The 26,142-nt window shown below is 32.7% G+C and overlaps 1 protein-coding gene across 2 annotated transcripts in view; it reads right to left on the bottom strand.

The window, feature by feature from the left end:
• The window catches only part of LOC114336265 (pickpocket protein 28), a 353,651-nt gene that overhangs the window by 260,200 nt on the left and 67,309 nt on the right, over window positions 1–26,142 (bottom strand). For both annotated transcript variants that reach the window (XM_050657304.1, XM_028286595.2), the window contains exons 3-4: window positions 9,473–9,715; window positions 3,393–3,519 (exon numbers count right to left, since the gene is read on the bottom strand). In XM_050657304.1, coding sequence (XP_050513261.1) covers window positions 3,393–3,519; window positions 9,473–9,715 — 370 coding nt within the window. The remainder of the gene's footprint in view (window positions 1–3,392; window positions 3,520–9,472; window positions 9,716–26,142) is intronic.

Here is a 26,142-nt window from a genome sequence, read left to right as displayed (position 1 = left end):
TTAACAATAGTAGATTATATTAAAAATCATCTAAACATAAATATAGTTTTGGATGTCAAACTACTACAATTATACAGGGTGTGAATATTGCTGCGAAATTAAGAAAAAAATTTAATTCTCTTTTAAACTACCTTATATAACATTACAAAACATTTTAACAACGAAGACATCGACGAGAATTTAAAAATGTATGTAAAAATATACAGGGTGTCCCATTCAAAAAAATGAAGTTATAAGCAACTTCCGGTATAACCGGAAGTGGGAAATAGATGAAAATATTTTCATTAAAAATAGATCACTCTTTAAAACCCCTTCGTTCCAATTTTCATGATTCTGTTCCTTTAGTTACAAAACCAACCAAATTAATAAATGTATAAACAACTCACATCGGGTGGAGTTTGAACCCACGATCTAAACTATCCCTGCCTATATACTCTCACTAACTGAGCTATCTACGATGTCCCACGGGAGTCAGTCTGTTTCTTAATAAACATTTGCATTTAATAACCTTACATGTGCTAAAACATGGTTAAAACACAAAAAATCCAATAAATGGCATAAACTTGACTGTATTAAAGAACATTACATATTTGTCTAGAATGGTATTTTGTTTGACCATTGATATAATTGCACACTCTGCAAAAATTTATATACCTACGATAGTCTTTAGTCTTTAAACTGATAAGGAAAAACAATTAAGTGGGTGTCGTATTATATTAGCTTTGGTGACATCATAACAAGTTTCAAAATGATATTTATTACTGTCGGCGTCAAAACACAAGATTATTTTATGAAAGGACCTATTCTCAAAATCTAGACAATTACAATGAATTTCAGAGCGAATGCGTCGTCTGCTATATAAGAAAGAATGTATTATAAAATATTTTATTTTTACATCGTACAAATTTATTATGACCTCTGAGTACGTGTCAAATAAATCAAAGACAGTACGTGTCAAGTGTTCTTTTAACACTCGTAAAGCGGTGCTTAGATTCTTACGTAAACAACGGTGCGGGGTGCATTTGCACCCCATCTGTATATCCATTTTTTTATATGTGAACGTCGGGAAAATTGATTTGAAAGATAATTAGGACTTGTTTATTATAGTATGAGACATAATTTTACAAACAAAGTACCCATTTCTTCTTAAAAAAAATTATTATCATTGCAAGATAAACACATGAAATTTTTCACAGAGTGACCAACACAAAGTTTTTACACAAAATACAGTTATGTCGGGACTTTCGGTCTTTTTTCTCTGACATAAGTAACACCGACCTTGTCCCGTAGCTCTGTTAGCTCCAAGTGGAACACCAGAAATGTCCAATTCAGAATATGAAATTTTCATCATTTGCACAATACAGTAATTTTTCTAAAAAATCACGTAAACGTAAAACGTTTTAGATGCTGCAATGGGTGTAATGTGTTTAGAATTGAATTTAATGCGAATAAAAAAATGGACAAAAATCAAAAAAATTTATTAAAAAAGATAGGTGAGAAAAACGAGGTCTGGGTGCAGCTGCACCCCGCATCGCCTTACGAGGGTTAATGTATATTTTGATTCGTTATGTATGTTTATTGTATTGTTCATAATGCGCATCCAAAGTCCAATTTTCCAAATTTTTTTTACCTTTTTTTGCGTCTCATAGTCTCTAAGCATATACCCGAACTACTATATTCCCTAAAACGACACTCAATCCTAACTGCAAGACGCAAGAGTCTTGCAGGCTTAGTCTTGTTCTTGCTCAAGTCTTGCACGGTCAGTCTTGGTCTTGGTCTTGCTAAAATAAAGCGGTCTTGGTCTTGGTCTTGCGAAAATGCAAGAACAAGACCAAGACTGCAAGACCAAGACCGATTTTGGGCAACACTAGAAGTGAGTTATCTCCTGGTCCCTTACATGTATATAATCTTTTGTGTAATTTGAACCATGTATTTGCGATTATTATGTCATGTTCTTGACAGAACTGGTATAATCTATCGCCTCTTTCATTGCTCTCCCCTAGTCCATATTCACCTATCAGGTCAGATCTTCGTCCTTGACCAATTTTCGCGTTAAAATCTCCAATACGATATGTGATTTCGTTCCTTTTTAGATTGTTAAGTGTCTGTTTTAATTGACTATAGAATGATTCAACATCATTGTCATATTTCTTTTCTGAAGTAGGGGCATATACCTCGATATCATTGACATTAAATGGTTTACTATTTAATTGGAGTATCGCTAGTCTGTCGTTCACAGGTACAACATTTTTAACATATTTCTTGAATTTAGATGTTATAAATATGCCAACTCCATTCCTATGATGTACGTCATCTTCTACACTTCCAGAATAGTATAGTGTGCCTTCATCTTGTTCACATGTTCCCGCTCCAGGCCAGCGGAGCTCACTGATGCCCATTATATCAATTTTTAAGCGTTTAACCTCTTGAACTAAGTTACTGAGCTTGCCTGCTGCATAGAGGCTTTTAACATTCCATGTGCCTAATCTGATTGTACTGCTAGACATTTTTAAAGTTGTCGCACTTTTTAAATTGTAGGGGTTTCGTGTGGTGACGACCGGGAAGGCCCTACAGTCTGGTGCGCACTCTTCCCTGCCGGATCTTGGTTTCCGAGGTCAATGATCAGTAATACTCTGATTATGTTTGGATTGCGCCATGTTAACTTTACTCGGGAGAAATAATTGGAGTGGTTTCCCGTTGCCTTCCCCAATGATTTTTTTGGCGCATTAGGTTTACTCCTGTGGGTTGGAAAATCGGAAAGGATTTTTGGATATCTGGTAGGAAACTTGGATCGGGACATGACCTCCCCTATTTGGGTTTGGGGGATAGCCATGGCTTGCATGAGCAGGGTCGCGTCCCTGAAATAGATCTGACTTACACCGGGATTGTATAAGTGTATCTATCCGCTACTACTTGGTAGTAGTGGTAGTAGCTAGAAACGCTAGTAGCTTATCACAATTTAATAGGGTATATAGTAGCCACACTTTCTGCTAAGTATGATGAGGAGCCATATTTTATTTAAGTGATTTGGGTTAAATCTTAATATCTTGAGGTCTAGAACCTACAATTCAGAGATTGGACATTCTTAATGATACACCCTATATATTGACAAATGTCCCGGGCAGACTTGACGTGTTGCATCGACTTTTATAAGATTATATTGCAAGAACTGTTGCCATCGATATTGTATTATCCGTCTTCCTCATGGAATATACAATTCCCGTCGAGTGATTTACGGTGACCTTATTTCAATAAAACCAAAGATGCAATTTGAGAAATGAAAAATCATAGCACGGAAAAGTGCGCAAACCTAAAAACGAAGCGCAAACCGCAGCCCGGATAATCTACGCACTAATATTGGGCTTCTACTGTAATTACGTCTTTAATCTTACCTCATCAAGTCTTTCATAGAAATGATTTGTAAAAGTTTCGTTTTTTAACAAATGAGTGTTAATGGTATCCTCATCATCAATGCTATTGTCTTCACAAACCAATGACATATATTGGGCGGTTTGCATTCTAAAAAAATAAAAATATTTTAGACTTTGTATATGTTTAATAGACTAAGAGCTGGGATAGGTAAAATTTGCTAATCATTTTAGGTACCGTAAAGAGCAGGGCATGTGTTACGCATTAACAACAATCGACTTATAAACAATGGGTTCTGGGAAAGGCCAGATGGAAGAAGGTCTGTAGGGCGGCCTAGAAAAAGGTGTAAAGATGCAGTCAAAGAAGATCTAGAGAAAAGGGAGTGCGACAATGGGAATTAGTGGCACAGGACCGACAAACATGGAAGGCAATAGTAAACGCGGCAAAGTCCCACGAAGAGTTGTAGCGCCATTGATGATGATGATGAAAGGTACGATTCCGACATCGACTGCAGGCGGCAGACGGCAGCTACAGACGGTAGTTGCAGTTGTCGCCGTAACAGACGTCACTACTTGGCACTATTAATTTGTATGAGACTGATTCTCACATCTAACTGCATTTGCAGTTAGATGTGAGACGGCAGTTGAAATTGCAACTGCCGTTTGCAGTTGCCGTCTAAGGTTTTCGACTGTAGTAGAATTTAAGAGGAAAGGAATATTTTGACGCCTGTCAAAATTTTCAATGTATTTTAAATGTAATCATTTTTTTCGAATCCTGAGAAAACTGATAATAGTCTGGGCAGATTATTGGAGAATAGGCCATTTTTGGGAAAAGTTATTTACCAGCAATTTTATTGCTTATTGTTTTATTGCTATCGAATCTTATGATTGTATATATTAATAATATAGGTATGCAAAGTCTGCAGATAGTGTGCTACTTTTTTTATAAACAAAATGGCGCCCGAAAATCGTATTTTTTAAATTCTTGCTCTATAACTCCAAATATTTTAACTTTACACCAAAAACACTCAAATCAAAATTTACCGTAATTAAATTCTGCATAGAGAGGGGTTTTTCCGATTTACTTCGACGAAAATTTTCCCCGGAAAATGCCGTTTTTCCAACAAAATCTATAATTTTCAACTTAAATTTTAGATAAGTAATTGTTTATCAATGATTAAATAACTATGTAGCATAAAAGCTCTTCTCGTATAGATTATAATTCCAGAAGCCAATGGAAATTGAATGAACAGTTTAGCAACAATTGAATTGTTAATTAAAAATTTACGGTGGCTGTAATAACCATAATAATTATGATACATAAGAATAACTATGATTTTTGTATAAAAAGACACTGTACCTATCTAATGTACTTTACATAATTAAAATTGGACTATTTAAGCGGCCTCAGAAATATTTTAAAAATTATAAACAATTTTTTGGCTTATAAACAAATAGAATATCTCGTTAAATATTAAATTAAATTAAATCGTGAAAACGGTATTGGAAAAAAAAGCGGCAGGACACTTTATCTAAAAGAAAAAACGTTTAATTGTGATGAGTGGTTCCTGAGATACAACCGGTCAAAGTTGACCGGCATTTAAGGCAAATATATAAACAATAGGATCATAATTTTCGAACCATCACCTTTTGAGATATTATATTTGTTTATAAGCCAAAAAATTGTTTATAATTTTAAAATATTCCCGAGGCCGCTTAAATAGTCAAATTTCAATTCTGTAAAGTACATTAGATAAGTACAGTGTCTTTTTATACAAAAATCATAGTCATTCTTATGTATCATAATTATTGTGGTTGTTATAGCGACCGTAAATTTTTAATTAACAATTCAATTGTTGCTAAACTGTTCATTCAATTTCCATCGGCTTCTGGAATTATAATCTATACAAAAAGAGCTTTTATACTACCAAGTTATTTAATTATTTATAAACAATTACTTATCTAAAATTTTAGTGGAAAATTAAAGATTTTGTTGGAAAACCCGCATTTTTCGGGCAAAATTTTCGTCAAAGTAAATCGGGAAAACACGTGTCTATATGCAGAATTTAATTGCAGTGAATTTTTATTTGGGTGTTTTTGGTGTAAAGTTAAAATCTTTGGAGTTATAGAGCAAAAATTGAAAAAATACGATTTTCGGGCGATATTTTGTTTATAACACAAGTAGCACACTATCTACAGACTTTGCATACCTATATTGTTAATATATACAATCATAAGATTAGATTCTAGCAATAAAATTGCTGGTAAATAACTTTTCCTTGTATTTTGCTAATTAGCCCAGAGTATAACTATTTTTGAAAAATTTAAACGCAGAATGAAAGATTACTTTATTACCGAGGGCCGAAAGTCCCTTAGAATGAATAAAAAGTTTCTTTTGAATGAGATATTTGAAATTAAAAATCACACTAAATTTTCTCTAATTGTTTTTCATCCCTGTGGCTTATTAAAATAAACATTATAGAAGTTTTCAGGGACTTTCGGCCCTCGGTAATAACGTAATCTTTCATTCTGCGTTTAAATTTTTCAATATTTATTAGTTTTCTCAGGATTCGAAAAAAAATGAATCCCATTTAAATAGCATTGAAGCCGAAAGTTCGTACCCATCCCCTCAAAAGAAAATGTAGTACCAGTATGCCGTCAAATTCAGGGCCGTCTTTCACCTATTAATTGCTTTAGACATATTAAGAAAATGGGGACTATGGACTCTAATAAAGCAATATTTTGTTAGAATAGAAAAAAAAAAACAGATAGATATGCCAAATTTTAGCTTTATTTTTATTCCTTTACAGTAACATTAGGTATCATACAGTGATGACCGCGCTAATAACGCAAAAGATGGAAAACATATTCAGTTGTGAGATAAATAGAAATGAAACTATGGAAGTTAAGCGATAAAAACCTATAAATTTACATTATGTTCATTGTTTACCACCTTTAGACGTATCGGACGAGTTTGGCAACTGTCACTGTGACGTGACAATTTTAGTTGACATACTCCTCTGATACGTCTAAATGTGAGAAACAATAAATATAATGTGAGTTTATAGGTTTTATCGCTAATTATCCTACCTCTACTAGTTTAATTTTGTTTTATCGCATAACTTAATATGTTTTCCATCTTTTGAGGTATTTTTCCGGTTATTAGCACGCTCATCACTGTACCTATATTATGAATAAATATATAAAATAATGCAATACATACAAATTAATTAGCATCCAAGATTAGTCCTTATAAATATCTATCTATGCTGATTGTAGAGGCAACATATCTTCAAAATCTATGCTTTCGAGCATATCACATTATATCGATATTAGCGACAAACTGTTTAATCTCTCTTAAAGCATTGCACTTCTTAATTAATTTTTTATTCATTTTAATTTTGAGAAGGATCGTTCTCCACTGCAGTTTGTTACCATCCTCCATCATGGTTAAAAAGATTATCAGTGCTCTTTTCTACATTAGGGAAGATGTCTTCAATTTTGTTCTCCTTTAAAAGATGATTCCAGAATACTATATACTATTGCATTTTTTTATTTTGATTAATTTTCAAGTATTCTGTTAAATGCAGACCCTCCATTTCTAACTCTTTCGCGTTTACGTCGTCATAATAGATTTCAGCAAATTCTTTGCAACTTTGTTTTAACTCTTCGGAATTTAGGTTCGACTCTAAATCTATCTTTTCTATTCTGTTGGACTGACGATACAGAGTCATCAAAAAAATCTGGCATGAGCTATTACGTCTGGTTCATTGAGATAGGTCTTATATTTCGCGTATATTTTTTTCCGTGCTTAGATAATGGATTAGGTTATCATTTAGTAATCGAGTAGAGACTAGGGGCCCCAATGGATCGTGGGGCTCTGGGCACGAGGCCAGTGTGCTTAGTGGAGAAGAAGAGCTTGCCATCAATTTTCAGTGGCATATGCCTCGACAATGGCGCATCAAACTTTCCACTTATGGACGGGATAAATAAAGCAAAGCTTACCTCCTCGTTAAGATAGGCAAAATGCCCTCACTCCCAGAATTCAATTTGTTTACATTTTATGTGATTAAAAAATAGGGCTCAGTGCAATTTTAACTCATCGCCCTCCTTCCCACTCTCCACAATCAAAAACATAATTTTTTGTTTTAATTATTTTTATGTGGGATGTAACCAATGTTAAAATTTCGAAAATTCACACGCGTAGTTGACACTTTTACAAAATATGTTTGTCTATTTTTATAGACCCGTAGATTCAGTGTATATGTTACGGACAATGACGTAAATCCGGCCAATATCGACAATGGCCGGTTGAATTGGTCATTGTCGACAATGGCCGGATATTAACGTTATTGTCCATAGAAACTGGACATTGATGATAATTTTAAATTCTTGATAACATTTCTATCATTGCCCGGCCAATGTCGACAATGCCCGTTGTTAATCGGTCAATGTTGAAATTTTGACTAAAAGATAGGTTATGTGTAGGTTTACTATTTTTTACCTCATGTGTGTGTGTGTATTGTTTTCGTGCTGAAATTACTCGTAAAATTTAATAAGTGTTATCATGGATATCAATATCAACGATGTGCGACTCGTTTTAATAATTATATAAACTTAATAGTCCAGTGAAAACGTGATGACAATAAATAATTTTTAAACTGTGACGAATACAATTACCGAATAAGTGAAATTAAAGACGCGAAAAATATTTTGAGAACACCGGGTGCTAAAAAAACAACAAAGCACTATCACTATAGAATGAAATTCAGTGATCAAGCCAGCTCCCACCAGCCACCTGCCTCTTGGCAGTTTAAACATTAATTTAAGCGAAAAACCATTGTTTATTTGTGAAATAAACATTTTTTTTCTGATTTAAATAAATGAAATAAATTAAATTTAGCACACGACTCCTATTGTCATTTAAAAAAATCATCAATTACGTCATCACACCCAGATGGATGACGTCACTAGTATGCTATATATGCCAAAATATCATAATTTAAAAACAAAAATCGACCTGTTTCGGGATTTTTCCTAAAGTCGCCGGTTTACGAAATAACGAATTTATTCCTTTCATTTGCACCATACTGTATATAAAAATATTATTATTTCTTTGTTTGTATTTATGAATATGTTACCCGTAATATGATAAATAAAGATGTTTTATTTGTTTTTAATAACTACTTATATTTCTGCAACTACTTTCAGAAATATCTTAGTATCTCATTTTAAACACTTATTAACTTACCAGTGATTGGCTTCTGAGGCATCGATTTATCAACATTGGCCATTTGCTTCTGGCCACTGTCCTTATTGACCGGTTATTGATGAAAAATCTAATTTTACGTTAAGTTTTTACAACATTGGCCAATATTTAAGGTTATTGTCGTTAATGGCCGGACATTGTCGTTAATAACCAAGGAAAATGGACATTCACGACAATGCCCGGCCATTAACGTCAATGTCCAATTTACACCATTGACCGTAACATATATAACTTCAAAAAAAATTTGGAAAAATGTTTATAACTTTTTTTGAAGATGGCTGCAGGTCTAAATTTTTTTTATTTTGTGTGGTTTTATCAAACACTATATTTCTATTTTTTCAGATTTTTCCGTAAGGTTCGCCACCTTCAAAACTGTTTTTGGGGTTTTTAGGGGTTTAAACGTGTTTCTTCCATTTTCCTAAAGGACTCTTCAATTTATATATAATAATTTTAAATATAATTTATGAGGAAACCTTGATTTGATCTATTTTGAAGTCTATAAAATAGGAAAAATTCGCAAAATCCCCTAAAAAACAATTTCTCGGAATTTTGAAGCTGACGACCCTTACGGAATAATCTGAAAAATTTGGAAATAGAGTGTTTGATAAAATATATAAAATAATAAAAATAGATCTGTAGATATCTTGAAAGAAAAAAAGTTAAAAAAGGCGCGTCGAATAGGTATGTCGCTTTATTCTATAAAAAATTATCTACTCTTACCGTAACATATATTACAAGCTTAGTCTTGCCTAGTCTAGTATATTATGTAATATGGTAGGTCTATTTTCAAAACGAGAAATTAAATGTGAAACACAATGACAATAAATAAACTTACTCAAATGGAGAAACTGTTTCATTGTCCCAAAGTCTATTAAGAACACTTGTGTAGTTAAATTTATTCTTGTCTGCTTTTGTGAACGGACAAATGGTTATAGCTGGAAATGGTATGGTATATATGGGCCTCTCCCTCGTTGCCAAACTAACTATAAATGGATTTTCATCATATTTTTCGTATTGTTCCAAAATAAAGTAAACTGATAGAGCTATTGCTATGGCAATAAGGACGATCCATAGTACTCTGAAACATAAGATAGCAAATATTTAAAAATCTTTTACCTGTGTAACAAAATACACACAGCGACAAAATTAACGGAACACCTTAAAAATGGGACATGTTATGTAGATGTCTCGAATTTCCTAAGCCTGTTGTCCGATTTGAGTGATTTTTTTAGTATGTTATAGCCTTATTATTTAAGAAAATCGATGTAATGATATTGCTAGACAGGTAAGTGTCATTTTATACCGGGTGTAACAATCATACTGTGTTTTTTCCTTAAAGTTCGGAATACCCTGTGAAATATTCTAGCATATATAAAATATTGAAAACTCAATGGCAACTAATATGGAAAGCTCAACGTAGGTGGCGCTCGTGTAGTTGAAGGTCACCTCAACTTACGTCAACACTTCAAATCAATCTATTTCTAAGTAAATATTGCATATTTGGTTGGCTGTGTGAATTAAACAGGACGCAGGTTTCCCAAAGACATTCTGATGAGAAAAAAAAGGATTGTAGCAATAAGAAGGGATAAATATGTGCTGACAATAAATGCACGTATCTGCAATAAAAAATTTGTTGAAACAGATTACGTATTGCCCCTATATAAATTCGACTGTAAAAAATAGAATACTTCACTATAAAATTCAGATCAAAATTTATTATAAACGCACGGATTAAGATATGCAATTGTATATACATTCACACTGTTACCACATCTACAATCGCTTTTTATGAAGACAAAATATAAAAAAATATATATTTGGAAAAGAATATAGAAAAATTTGAAATAATTCTCAAGTTCTCAATATTTTTTAGTGACTAAAACATAACCTGACCAAACCTAACTTACCGTCATCGAAAATAATATAAACAAGTTAATAACTGAAAATTAAAGTGACATATTACCATTCAAATATTCTTTAATAGACCATTCCAGGGTGACGTCATTTGACAGCGACTGATGGGCAAAATATTGTAAACAAACTAGGTTAAGTGTAGAAAACCATTGTTTAATTTAAGAATATGATTAAAATACCAGCGTTTTGTTCAGCTTGAAAGTGTTCCAGTAAAGGTAAAAGAGATAAAGTAAGTTTTTTTATAATACCAGCCGCATTTAAAGACCGAAATGTTTTAAATCACTATAATCACAATACACTGTAAACAGAACGACGATATGGGCCAAGAAAACTGATTTTCTGATTATACCGGGTTTTTGAATCCCCTACGAGGGTGTCCTATATCCAATATTTGAAATTTTTGTAGTTAAAACCACAGATTTTTTATAATAAAACGAGAAAATAGCAAAAATAACACCAAAAACACAATTTTTGCCCCTCAGCAACGGTGTCGAAAGTCACGTGACCTGGAATGGTCAATGACTAAAACCTAACCTGATCAAACCTAACCCTAATTTTTTCTTCTTCTTCTTCTTCTTCTTCTTCTTCTTCTTCCTTTATTGGGTTATATCCCTCGGGATAATTCGCCCAGCTTACACCAGGGAAATACTCTTGTCTTGCTCTGGGCAATCGAATATTTCCAAATATATATGCTAAAGCCTCAATTTTTTTAAATATATATTAGTAGGAACATCTTCTTATAGGGCCAGACAGTCCCTACAGGAAAGGCAATATTATTATTATTATTATTATTATACAATAAATTTGAGCAGGGGTCGCGAAACCCATATGCCCATTAGACTACAATATTATTATATAGTATGCATGAAATGTTAAATTAAATAGTTACATTAAAATAGATACATATTATGCAAACTAACTAAGTAAATAAATATAACTAAATATACAAAAACATAGCACATAGGGAGCAAGTGTTTGGTACAAATTAAATGTTCAATTTTGGAACAAGTGGTCATCCAGTTTCTTTTTAAAAACATTGACAGATGGAGCATCTATAATCTCAGCCGGAAGGCTGTTCCATGTCGAGAACACTCGATTGCAAAGAAAAAAACATAAGGGTTAAAACTTTTATCGTTTGGAGGTCTAATATCTTTTTATATCTATCTTCTTAATTTTTTTAATTCAAAGTTGGGAATTGATTAATTTATAAGTTAAGTTTAGCCAAGTTAAGGAATTTAAGGATCAAGTTAATCCTACGTGGATTAAGGTTGGACATAAGTAGGCAAATTTCAATGGGGGTGGGGGTATTTGTTTTAGCTAATTCTTTATATAGGTCAAAATTGGGTGACATATTTATAGAGCACTCAAAAATCAGATGATTTAAGGACCCAACTTGGCCACAGTCACAATATGGGTTGTCTTTTACTCCTATCCTGAATAGGTGAACTGGAGTAGCACAATGACCTGTCCTCATTCTAATAATGGTGGTTATATGTCTTCTGTCTTGGTATGCAAAATTGTGGTACCAGGGGAGTTTATCTATCTGACCTACAATTTTAGAGTAAAATGAATTATTTCGATTTTTCCCCTGCCATTCTTGCTTCCACCGATTCCAGATGGAATGCTTGATGTCTGGTAGAAAGTTGGAATAGTGAAGAGTGATACCAGCAGCTACATTTAAGGTTCTACCTATATTAGCTAGTTTATCAGCCACCATGTTCCCTTTAATATTCGAGTGTCCTGGAATCCATGCCAGACTAATATTAACGTTATTTTCTTTCGTTTCAATGATGCCTCTCTTGGTCATGAACGATGAGTGTTCTGTTTCCATAGAATAGGTTGATCTGCCTATTTTCTGTATGGCACTTTTAGAGTCCGATCAGATGATTGCTTGTTTAATCCCATTTTTCAAAATAATTTGGAGGCATGATTAATTGCGACAATCTCAGCCGTACATATTTGGGCATACTTAGGTAGTTTACTGGTATAAGAATAGTTGATCTCTGGGCTAAAGACACCAAAGCCTGCTGATCCTTCACCATCAACCGAGCCATCCGTGAAGAATTTGATGTGACCAGGTTTATTTAGAATTATTTTTTGGAGTTGAACTGAGGCAAGTTCATCTGAACGATTAGGTTGGATATTTATGATTGGAATTGTTGATAAATAATTGATGGTCTAGTTCAAAGTTATGGCATGGGTATAAGTCACTTAAATATAAGTTGGGATAAGTACTTTTAAATTTGTTTTTTAAAAGCACTAGAAATGGAATATTTCTGTTTTTCCAATGATTTTGGTTCCTTTGAATTACCAAGTCTAACAGGTCGAAAGCGCAAATAATTGGGTTGCCAATTAGCATTAAATTTTTTAATATAAATTAAGAGCTAAGCCATTCCCATCTAGATTTAAGCGAGATCTGACCACTTTCACTTAAGTGAGCATGGATTGGGGTAGATTTCATGCATCCAGTTATAATTCGGATACTTTTGTATTTTAGTTTCTCCAATCTTTTAATTAAGGAAGTTGGGCAATCGAAAATTACCTGGCAGCCATAGTCCAGATGGCTCTGAATCAGACCATTGTGTACAATTTATAAGGTTTTTGGATCACTTCCCCAATAAGTCCCACAAAGAGCTCTCATCACATTCAGACCACGATTTACTTTTAGTTCTATTGAGTTTACATATGAATTCCACTTTAAGTTTTTTTGAATATTTACCCCCAGGTATTTGACTGAATCCACCCAACCAATATTCTGGTTACAAAATACTACGTTGGGGGGAGAGATGTTCGTGTTTCCTTTTGTAAATAATATTGCAGAAGATTTGTTCTGAGATAGATTTAAGTTGTGGTCTAGCAACCATAATTCCATCTGAATCAAGAATTTATTTACATTAATTACCAATTCATTAATATCACTCCCTCTAATCAGAAGAACTAAATCGTCTGCATACTGAATTAGTTTGCATGAAGAGGGGATTATATTATACAGGGAAAGACAATATAGGTTGAAGAGGATAGGGCTTAATGGGGAACCTTGGGGTAGTCCCAGACTTGATTTTCTTGGGCCATGGGTTTGTCCCAGTTTGTCTTTGACAAATAGCTCTCTGTCATTTAGAAGGCAGAAAATCAAATTAGCCAGTTGGGTTGGAATGTTATACTTTAATAATTTGGAATACAGGAGTGATATATTGACATTTTCATAAGCAGAGGAGATATCTAGAAAGATGCCAATAGTGTATTGGTTTAGAGCGAAGCCTATTTGAATTGTTGAGGTGAGGTATGTAAGGCATTCCGTACAACCTCTACCCCTTCTAAATCCTAGTTGTAGTGGATTAAAAATCTTATTATATTCTACAGTCCACTCTATTCTATTCTTTATAAGAGTTTTGAGCATTTTGCCTACACATGAAAAAAGAGCTATTGGTCTAAAGTTTAACGGATTATTACAATCTTTATCTTTTTTGATTATAGGTAAAATTACTGATTGTTTCCACTGAACAGGAACTATACCCGTTCTAAGACTTTCATTGAAAAGTTGAATTAATAACAAAGATCCAACAACGGGAAGATTTTTTAACATGGAGTAGGAAATCTGATCCAAACCAGGAGCCGAGTCAGATTTAATTGAGAGGGAGTTCTGATACTCGTCGAGAGCAAATGGCGGTTCTAGGGCTTGAGGATATCTAACCAATACTTTATTGACAGCGGAAAGAGGGGTTAAGCAACATAGAATTTCGTGGGATATATGAGTAGAAGGAAATTGAGTATATATTGAAGGTTTCGAAGCCGATACCTTATTAATTTTCTCCCACACAACTTTTAGAGGAGTGTTTCTATTTAATTTACTGCAAAATAGCCTGAAACTATTTTTACGTTTTGATTTTAGAAATTTTCTTGATTTGGCTATATTCTTTTTAGCCTCGATATAGTTTTCCATTGAGGGGATATTTTTAAATTTTTTTAAGGCAGACACTCTCGCAGAGACGACTTCAGCACATGAGTCATCCCACCATGGAATGTGGTATTTGGAATTATTAGCAGGGTGAATCCAAGGTATTGTTTCATCAGCTACCGATGATATGGAGTTAGTAAAAAATTCGTAATCTTCCCTGGGAGAAGCTGAGAAAATGCTGTTTAAATTGTTGTGATAAGTAGACCAATCAGCTTTCTTTAGATTTCTTCTTTTACATGAATGCGGGGGAGATTGAGGACATACACCTATCTGACATATTATGGGGAAGTGGTCACTAGTTCCAGTATCTGAAAGAGTGGACCACTTGCCCACCCTGGCTGCCACATCGACTGATGCCATTGTTAGATCTACTACCGACTTACTGCCTCCTGGGGCCACCAATCTAGTTGGAGACCCATCATTGAGAAATACTAGCTCAAGTTCCTCCAAAGAATCAAAAATAATCCTACCATTGTGACTGTCTCTAGAACTACCCATGCCTTATGATTACAATTTAGATCACCCATGATTAAAAATGGCTTATTAAGTGATTTCACAAGGGAAGACCAGTTGGATTTGGAGATAGAGTTGTCTTGTGGTCAGTATGTATTAAGAATATTCAAATTAAAGTTAGGGAGAAATGTGAGTTGGAATTGGACATCATGATTGAAGCCTGGATTGGCAATTTGAATTTCCCTATAATCAATATTGTTTTTGATAAGAGTAATTAATCCGCCATAGCCATCCTCTCGATCTTTTCCGATTATTTGATACCCTGTACATCTTATAACATGTTGGTTTAAGAGCCAAGATTCGCTAATAAGGATTATATCTGGGTTAAGGTTTTTTATAAGGATTTTTAGATTGTCAGAATTAGTGTTATATGAACGTATATTCCACTGAATAATAGTTATCGGAGTGTTAGGCTTCATTATATAGATAGAGTATGTTTTCTAGACCAAGGAGTCAGAAGATCTCGAATCCTCAGGCTCGAGATCCTCTATTCCCCTCCGACTCTGGTTTACATTTGTATTGAAAGGTGATACATTTTTATTTATGCTGGTCTTTAGATCTACCATATTGTAAGGAATAGAGTATGATTTTGAGTTTATTAAGTCCCCAATGAAGGTCATGATGAGCTCCCTGTGAGATTGGTTCAGCATAGACATGGCCTGATTGAAATCCAAATGAAGTTGGGATAAAGATTGCGAGTTAGTGATTTGAGAATCAGAGTGAGCAGGATTGAATTTTGAAGTTGAGGGCTCATTTATCCTTCTACCTGATGGATTAATAAGTAGTCTTTGGTGGGAGATTTTATCATAACCTGTATTTTCTTGTATTGAAGGTCTTCTTCTTTTTTTGTGGAGATTGAGTGACTTGACTAAAAGGTTTTAAATATTGAGCTGAGGCTGCAGACCTCCTCTCCTGTGGTAAGATGCCATTAGAATTATTCTGATCGTTATGTAAGGGGGGAAATCGTTTATGTTGAAAGATGAAATATTAGAGATCCTAGGAACCTGCTGACTTGCCTCATAGAAAGATAGATTAGAAAAGGACATTAGATCCTTAATATCTTTTTGTCTGACTCTCTCTCTACAATTACGACTACTTGATTCATGGTCAGAAGATTTACAGAAAATGCAATATTTTTTACACATATTAGATGAAGAATCTTCATGAGAAATTCCGCATCTAGCACATTTCTTTTTTCCTCTACATTGGTTCGTAGAATGGCCATAAAGTAAGCAATTCCCACATTGAAGAACAGGGCTGATGAATGGTGTGACCCTCATTGGTAGTTGATACATATATGGAAATTTCTTTAGGAATAGTTTTTCCTGAAAAAGTTATGCTAATAGTTCCCGTGGAGACAAATTCAATCTTTGAATCTACTTGTACTCTTTGATTCATTCGCTTAACACTTAATATGTTACATAAAGCCAAGTTTGTTTCTGATGCCTCCTTTATTTCTTCCTCTGTGAATTTTTTATTAACTCCCCTTACTATACCCCTACAAGAAACCTGATGAAATGGAATGAACACCTCATACCCTAGGGCTTCCCAATCTTTCCTCACAACGAAATCGTTGGCTGCTTTTCTAGTAGCAAATAATACACCTATCCTGTTTTTACCTTTTCTACTGATTTTCGTGATGTCTTTAATTTTTAAAACGGAAATAGATTTAGCTATGCTTAACACGTGGTAATCTCTAATATTGCTATTCTGACCTTGGACAAATACTTCATAAGGACCTATGTCGGTCTTCGAATATAGTATTTGTTTTTTTACTGTAAGACTTTTCTGAATACTTGGACGTTGAGATTGACATTCATATTGGTTGATTTTATTAGGAGGGTCAGGTGGTGGAGGAGGATCGGGAGGAACTTCTTCCTCCATCTTATGCGGCAGATTGACGAATTTAAAATCTATACTAGGCGATGCAAGTTAGAAATTAACAGGAAAATATAGATAGTTTTGGCCCTTACCCTTTGGATGAGTTTCAAAAGTCGTCCGTTTACCTCGAACGATAGTCACAGATTTCTATATTCACAGATAGTCTATTTCAAGTTTTCTTCCAAAAAATCAAACGTCAAACACAACAAAAATCAAAAGAGATATTCACTGCGAAAAGAAGCAGAGGCTGTTCATCCCAGCGGAACTCGACTTCTTATCAGCGATAAATAAAAAATTAACAAAAATAACTGTTTTCAAATTAAATTAGGTTTGATGAGAGGTTTGATGAGGTTTTTTTATCAAAAAGTAAAAACTGTCAACTATCCTAATTTTTTCTAATTTCGCCTTAAATTTAAGGTCGCCTTTCACCTAGACAAACACCCAAATAATTATACTTAATTAAATTAACACATTATATATTTCTATAAGGAATTATATTTTTTTAAATAAGGCAAAATTGCAGAATCAACTGCGCTCAATCCATGCTTAAACCAAATTTACCCCAAATGCGCAACTGTCATGGCGGCCATATTTTGAAAATATCACATTTTTAAATGAGAGTACTTATTTGGGAATTTTAAATTGATAAAAAAGTAAGGCAGATATATTATACACACTAGACTCGTGGGAGGAGTGAGTCAGTACCAAATAAATAACCTCAGATCTATACCCTCTGAGCTATAGAAATAAAACATTGAGACGATGAATAATATAGTTTATCATTCGATAACATCTTCCTTTTTTCCATAATTCTCGCATTCCTTATCGTTTTTCAACACACAAACAGCCTAAGATCCGTATTTTTCGGCCATAGTTTATTATTTGTTAAATCGTAATCAAAAACACCATATGCAAACTTCACGAATTGTCAAAACGTTGACCTCCAACTACACTAGCGCCGCCAAGCGGGATCAAATGCGTACATAGCTGCCATTGTAGCCTTATGCTTTCTTAACATTTTGTTTTTTTAATCCACTCACTTACGTTCGATAATGGTAGAGAAATGTACTTTTATATTATAAATGAGGCATGCTATTTTTTATTGATCATTCCAAATCTGGACAGCTACTGTTTCTACCTCTTGTAGGGTTCGATCAGGTGGCAAACGCTCTGATAGTCTTCTGCCAATTATGTCACACAAACGTTCGATCTGGTTAAGATCTGCACTATGCGATGGCCAATTCAAAGTCCGAAGATTTACCTGTTGTAAATATTCGATTGCAGTTTGTGAACGTGATGTCTTGCATTATCGTTCATTAGAAAAAAATTGTTACCAATATAAAGAACCGATATCATGGGTCCCGATATATGGGATTACCATAACTTATCACGGGTCAAATTCCTTGTAGCGCGTTCCATTTCCACCAAACAACAAAAAAAAAAAATACGAACTTAATTGAAACTTTAAATAATAAATCTACTAATTATCACAACAAACCAGACACTTTTTGACTTTTAACAATTTGACATATATTAAATTGGTAATTTCTCATAGCCTACTTTAGGCTTGTCTATTAAACTAAGCAGAAAATGAGGATTTATTGATGAAAAACATGGCTAGTCGTTAACGTACCTAACTTTTCTATTATCCAACATAACCAATTGCATCAAAAAAGGAAAATGTTAATAAAGCCTAGGGCTACAACTAAATTTTAATTTTAATATTTTATGTGTGCCTGAATATTCCACATGGTGTTCCGAACTTTAAGGAAAAAACAGTATGCTTGTTACACCCGGTATAAAATAGCATTTACCTGTCTAGCAACAATATTACTACATCGATTTTCTTAAATAATAAGGCTATAATATACTAAAAAAATCACTCAAATCGAACAACAGGTTTAGAAAATTCGAGACATCTAACATGTCCCATGTTTAAGGTGTTCCGTTAATTTTGCCGATGTGTGTAGTTAATTTAAGTGATAAAAATAATACTCCGGTCATAACATTTGATTTGTTCGACAGATAAGCTAAAAATACAGTTTTAAAGAAGGCTTCAAAGAATTTGGACTGCTGATCAGCACCGGAAAACAGAAATAATAATCACATACAACATACATCAAGTGGCGCATTTTAAAGTACTGGATAGATATGAATACATAATTGCGCTCCCTGATAACCAAAAATGGCAATTTGCTCCTAAGAAATAAAAAAATATAGACCAGCATTGACTCGAATCGCAACAGCTAAATTAATTAAAATATGAAAAGATCGAACAATAACATTGACTCAAAAAAATCCGTATAAGTATGTAAGATCGAAGCCTTAGAAAATCTTGGGATACAGAAGAATTTTACTATCTTCCTGTAGTTCTGCGCTGATTAAATAGGAGCTCATCGATTAACAATCTCGTCTCAAAAAAGTATACCATGTAGGGTCTATTATGAATAATAAAAGGTGAAATTTTTAAATTGAGTATAATTTTTGTCAAAATATAGTGCTTTTCATCGACTCTCGTTTGTTTCGAGCTTCTGTCTGTTGTATAATCTGTGTATAATATTCATATAGGGGAGAATTGGACAAAACGGGATACCATTCTTGTTTACTTTTACTACGGAAAATATGTTAAAGAAATTATCATAATATTATTTTTTATAGGTATAGTCGGTTCGCTAAACTCAGACGCAAATGGCTAAAGATTTTAATACGTAACTTTTTTGTTTTTTGCCAATTTTGAAAAAATTTGCAAAATTACTAAATATTTAGTAATTATTAACTATTTAGTAATAATTTTTTGGCAATTTTATCAAATTGGCAAAATTACTAGCTTAAATCACCAGCCAGTTGAGTCTGAGTTTAGCGAACGGACTATATAACATTTATTGCAGCACACAAAACACATACCTTTAGCTAGTTTTAGTAACTGGAAAATAGTAAAAAAAAAAGTTTATTAAAGTCCTACACATCCCGTTTTATCCAACCGCGGTTAGATAAAACGGGATATGTTTATAATATTTAATTTTTTGTATAAAATTATCTAAAACTTAATTTATGTCTAAATTAAGTAGACATTAAACTGTATAGTAAAATTTACTCTTGAAAGAATAATATCTTCAGTAGTCAGAAACTTAAAAATATGTTTTATGGCAAAATGGGAAATAAGACCTTTTATTTAGGACTGGGTACGTATATCAGAACAAAAGTCACATAAAAATATGTTGTTCTTCTCTGCGGTATGAGAAAACGCTTCATATCTCTATTTAAAAAATGAATAGGACAACAAATAAATAGGTAGATAAAACGGGACATAAGAAACTGTATCCCATTTTATCCAACTTATAAGTGTCCCGTTTTGTCAAACTCAGACATTTTTCAAAACAAAAATGGCTGCTGCCTAAATGTGAAAGTAAAATTAGGCAGACTACACATGAGAATATTCGTTAATGACTGCTTAATTAAATGTAATAGTAACCGGAATTATATTTTTATATATGTAGGCAGTATAATGTAGAAAACAACGCACTTAAAAGTACAAAGTATCAAAAAAATATAGTCACACAATTCTAAACACAACAACTTTTCACCAAATAGTGGCATCGAGATAAAACGAACTGAGAATGTTAAAATGACGACTGATAACAAGTTTCCGTCGTTGTCCGACTGATAGCACCACTAGTTGGGTCTCTAGGCTAGGTATCCCGTTTTATCCGACTATCCTGTTTTGTCCAACTCTCACCTATACAGATTATACAGATTATACATACAACATATGACAGAAGCTCGAAACAAATGAGAGTCGATGAAAAGCCCTATTAAATACATACAATTTTGAAATTAGTAATTTATCACATTTTAGTAATTATTAAGTAATTTAAGTAATTATTAATCAATAATTAAATAACTTAGTGACGTCAAAGCTTTCTTGGTATAGATTGTAATTCCAGAAGCCGGTGAAAATTAAACGAATATTTTAGCAACAATTCAATTGTTAATTAACAATTTACGATCGCAATAATAACCAAAATAATCATTATACATTGATCAAGCTTATAAATATTATAAAGATGAGATGCTTATTTAATATTTTATCGACAAAATATAAATTTTTCGTTTTTTTTTGCATAATCTTTAAATTTTGAAAAAAAAATAGTTGTAATACGCTGGTCTAATTAGTAAAGTACAAAGAAAGGTTATTTACCAGCAATTTTATTGCTGGAATCGAATATTATGTTCCTATATATTAATAACATAGGTATGCAAAGTCCGCAGATAGTGTACTACTTTTTTTATTAACAAAATGGCGCCCCCAAATCGTGTCTTTTTTTTAATTATTGGTCTATAACTCCGAAGATGTTAACTTTACACCAAAAATACTCAAATAAAAATTCGCCCCAATTTAATTCTACACTTGGTGAAATAAAATATTTCTTGGTATAGATTATAACTGCAGAAGCCGGTGAAAATTAAACGAATATTTTAGCAACAATTCACTTGTTAATTAAAAATTTACAGTCGCAATAACAACCAAAGTAATCATGAGGCATTGATCAAACTTAGAAAGATTATAAAGATGTGATGCCTATTTAATATTTTTTTGACAAAATATAAATTTTTCATTTTTTTGCATAATCTTTAAATGTTTAAAAAAAATAGTTATAAACAAATTAACATTTCTCAGACATTGTTTATTATATTATAATTAAAAAAAAAATACTTAAAATGCGTATTTCAAAGGTCTTGAAAATGAATGCTTTAAAAATTTTTTCCAACCATTTGCAAAAAAGTTATGAAACAGCAAAGTAAACATACGATTATTCCGTTGTTTATAATTTGTTTTAATTGTTTCAAAGCTTAAAAGTGAGTTTATGGTACAAACTAATTACTTTGGAAAAATATCAAATATTAGTTCAATGGTTATAATATAATCAAAGATTAAAAATGTTTTTTTTTTGTAATTTTTAGCGCGAAAGGAGGCTTGATACAGAGCCGGACATAAAATGTTCACTCGAAGCGACTGACAGGATTTAAACTCGCGCGAGTTGTGTATGTGGACGGGTGGCTACGGTACTGTATTAGTCTACTTTCGCGCGTGTAAATTACAAAAAATATATTTATAATCTTTAATTAAAATATAACCATTAAACTAATAATCAATATTTTCATAAGTAATTAGCTTGTACTTTAAACTCACTTTTACGCTTTGAAAGAATTAAAAAAAATTATAAACAACGTAGTAATCGTATGTTTATTTTGTTGTTTTATAACTTTTTTGAAAATGGCTGCAAAAAAGTTCTAAAACATTCATTTTAAAGATCTTTGAAATACGCATTTTACCTATTTTTTAAAATTAGAATATAATAAAAACTTTCTGAGAAACGTTAATTTGTTTATAACTATTTTTTTTTTAAACATTTAAAGATTATTCAAAAAAATTAAAAATTTATATTTTGTCGACAAAATATTAAATAGGTATCTCATCTTTATAAGATTTCAAAGTTTGATCAATGTATCGTAATTATTTTGGTTATTATTGCGACCGTAAATTATTACTTAACAATTGAATTGTTGCTAAAATATTCGTTTAATTTTTACCGGCTTCTGAAACTATAATCTAAACCAAGAAAGCTTTTATGTCACCGAGTTATTTAATTAATTATTGGTATATAATTACTTATCTAAAACTGTATTTGAAATTTAATGATTTTGTTGGGAAAACTCACATTTTCCGAGGAAATTTTTCGTCGGATCAGATCGGGAAAAACATGTCTTTATGCAGAATTTAATTTCGCTGAATTTTTATTTGGGTGTTTTTGGTGTAAATTTAAAATCTTTGGAGGTTTAGAGCAACAATTTAAAAAAACACGATTTTCGGGCGCCATTTTGTTTATAAAAAAGTAGCACACTGTCTGCGGACTTTGCATACCTATATTATTAATATATATAATCATAAGCTTCGATTCCAGCAATAAAATTGCTGGTAAATAACTTTTCCCAAAAATGGCCTATTCTCCGATAATCAGCCCAGACTACTACCATATATTGGCTCTTAACACAGGGAGGTTCGTTAAGGAGGGCCCGAAAAAAAAACATCTATGGTTAAAAATACTCAAAATTGTCAGATTGAGATAAGGTAAGTTAAGTACATGCAAGAGAGTGTATATTTAAAAAATCTGACGATATTAGCGGGGCGTAAGGAAATGGGTGAGTCAAAAAGTTTCACAAAAGAAAAGCGAATATTTCGCGAAATGAACGTCAGATCGAAAAACAAAAAAATGCGTCTTCAATATTTTTCAAAAATCTATCGAATGGTACTAAACATGACCACCCACGGAGAGGGGTGGGGGGTAAATTTAAAATTTTAAATACAAACCGCGCGATATTTCGCAAAATGAACATCAGATCGAAAAACTTCCAAAAAACACGTTCTCAAAATGTTTTTGAAAAATCTATCGAATGGTATGTCGGTTCGCTAAACTCAGACGCAAATGGCTAAAGATTTTAGTACGTAACTTTTTTGTTTTTGGCCAATTTTGACAAAATTTGTAAAATTACTAAATATTTAGTAATTATTAATTATTTAGTAATAATTTTTTTGGCAATTTTATCAAATTGGCAAAATTACTAGCTTAAATCACTAGCCAGTTGAGTCTGAGTTTAGCGAACGGACTATACCAAACACGACCCCCCACGGGGCCGGGGTGGAGGTTACTTTAAAATCTTAAATGGGACCCCCAAATTTTTATTGCAGATTTGGATTCTTTACGTAAAAATAAGCAACTTTTATTCGAGACATTTTTTCGAATTATTGATAGATGGCGCTATAATCGGAAAAACGATTGTTGGAAATGGAAAATTAAATTAAAAAATGACAAGCGCCCGCTAAAATGGAAAATTTTACTTAACTTTTTTTGATTTTAGGACCTAATAATCACAACCCAATTGGTCCCCATTCCCCATAACGCTCGAGTGACTGCAAATTTAGCATACTTTACTCCCCTACTATAAAATGGAGAAATGTCAGTTTATTGTTCGAATAACTTTATTCATAGAATAAACTACTATTTTGTCATTGGTGAAACTGGCCAAGGGTAATTAGCTAAATAACGACTTCAATTTTTTAAAGTAAGTACAGTAGAACCTCGATTACCCGTCAGATGCAGCTTCGAATTATTGCATATGCGATGCAGCTTCTCTAGATTATTTACGCAAATCTTTGTCAGTTACAATAGGTTCATCAACATAGCTAGAGTCAAATTCTAAGTCTGTGTCAGCTTCTGAATTAGTCCAGTCGGGTTAGACGAATAACAGGCCTAACCTTGCATTAGGAGCTGCCCCAAATTTTATTTTTCTGATCTTTAAAGGGGGTTAATAGTAGTGTAAATTTAAAATCTCGACTGAATTCCGCCGTTGCGTTAGCCGCCATCTTGATTTTAAACGAGAACAGCTTTTGCTCAATATCTCCGCCATTTTCAACTTTTTAACAAAAAGTATACAAACCAAATTTGTTGAAAATGTTATTTTCTATAATTTCTATTATTACAATTTTTTCGTGCTGTCGATATTTTCCTAGTTATGGCGGAAAATAGTGACAGTAGGAGCATAATTATTAAATTATTTCGTCTATTATTAGCTTTACGACAAAAATGTACCTATACAAAAATAGAGAGAATTAAATTCTATACAATTTTGATCTCTTTTATTTTTTTGTTAAAATTAATATTTAAGGTAGTACTTATGCGGTAATTGCGCGTGCGTAAGACCTGATTGATATTATAGCAATTGTTTTTGTTAAATATCTACGCCATTTTAAACTAAAATTGTTCCAGATATGATTTCCTACAATTTATTTTTAACAAGTTTTTTCATGCGGTTGATATTTTCCGAGATAAGTGGAAAAAATTGTAAAAAGTGGTGGGGGGAGCCTAATTATTGAATTGAATCTTGTTTCCGAGCTGCCCCAAATTTTATAATAATATCCTTTAGGGAAGATCAATAGTAGTGTAAATTTAAAATCGCGACTGAATTCCGCTGTTACTGTAGCCGCCATATTGATTTTAAAGGGGAACCGTTATTGCTTAATATCTCCGCCATTTTCAACTTTTCGAGAGAGACGGTAGAAAATAAAATTGTTGGAAATGCAATTTCCTACAATTTGTATTGCACAATTTTTTATCCGATCAATATTTTCCGAATTAAGGGGGAAATATTGTAAGTGGAGGGAAAGCATAATTATTGAATTGTCTCATTTATTATTAACTTCACGACATAATTGTACATAAACAAAAATAAAGAAAATAATATTTTATACAATTTTTGAAACTTCCGATGAAACACCAACCAAACTAAGTAGGTACATAAAAGACAGATAAATAACTTATAATATTATGCATATGCATTAAGTTAACTTCATTTTATTAACTAGCGGGTTTTATTGGCTGAATTTGTCTGTCGACATTTTAAGTTTTATGTCAACTAATATATTTTTATATTCCAACATTTTTTTTTAATTTTGGACCCTGTTGGGGGAATTTTTCCATCCCCCCTCGTAGACCAGCCACTGGTTTTCTCGAAAAATTGTAGTAAATCGTGATTGCAACTATTTCAGTCCTTACACTTTTTGTCGAAAAGTTGAAAATGGCGGAGATATTGAACAAAAACCATTGCTATAAAATCAATCGGGTCTTACCCTCGCACTTTACCGCATACTTACTACCTTAAATATTAATTTTCTCAAAAAAATTAAAGAGATAAAAATTATACAAAATTGAATTCTCTTCATTTTTGTATAGATACATGTTTGTTGTAAAATTAATAATAAACGAGATAATTCAATAATTGAATAATTATGCTCTAACTGTCACTATTTCCCGCCCCTCCATAACTTGGAAAATATCGACCGCACGAAAAAAATTATAATAAACGAAATTATAGAAAATCGTATTTTCAACAATTTCAGTGTCTACACTTTTTATCGAAAAGTCGGTTCTCGTTTAAAATCAAGATGGCGGCTAACGCAACGGTGGAATTCAGTCGAGATTTTAAATTTACACTACTATTGACCCCTCTAAAAATTAGAAAAATAAAATTTGGGGCAGCTCCTAATGCAAGGTCAAATGCTATCCCGACTGGGCTAATCTGTTTGGTCCGCCTTTGTTGCCATTTCAACTATTTCTTTATCTGCCAGCAATGGATAGCTGTTTGTGTTCTCATCACAAATCAAATTACCTACCTTTTTTTATTTT

Source organism: Diabrotica virgifera, chromosome 7, assembly GCF_917563875.1.
Source record: "Diabrotica virgifera virgifera chromosome 7, PGI_DIABVI_V3a".
Classification (NCBI taxonomy): Eukaryota; Metazoa; Arthropoda; class Insecta; order Coleoptera; family Chrysomelidae; genus Diabrotica; species Diabrotica virgifera.
Note: the sequence above shows the minus strand (reverse complement) of the source record. Positions and strands in the feature narration are given on the sequence as shown.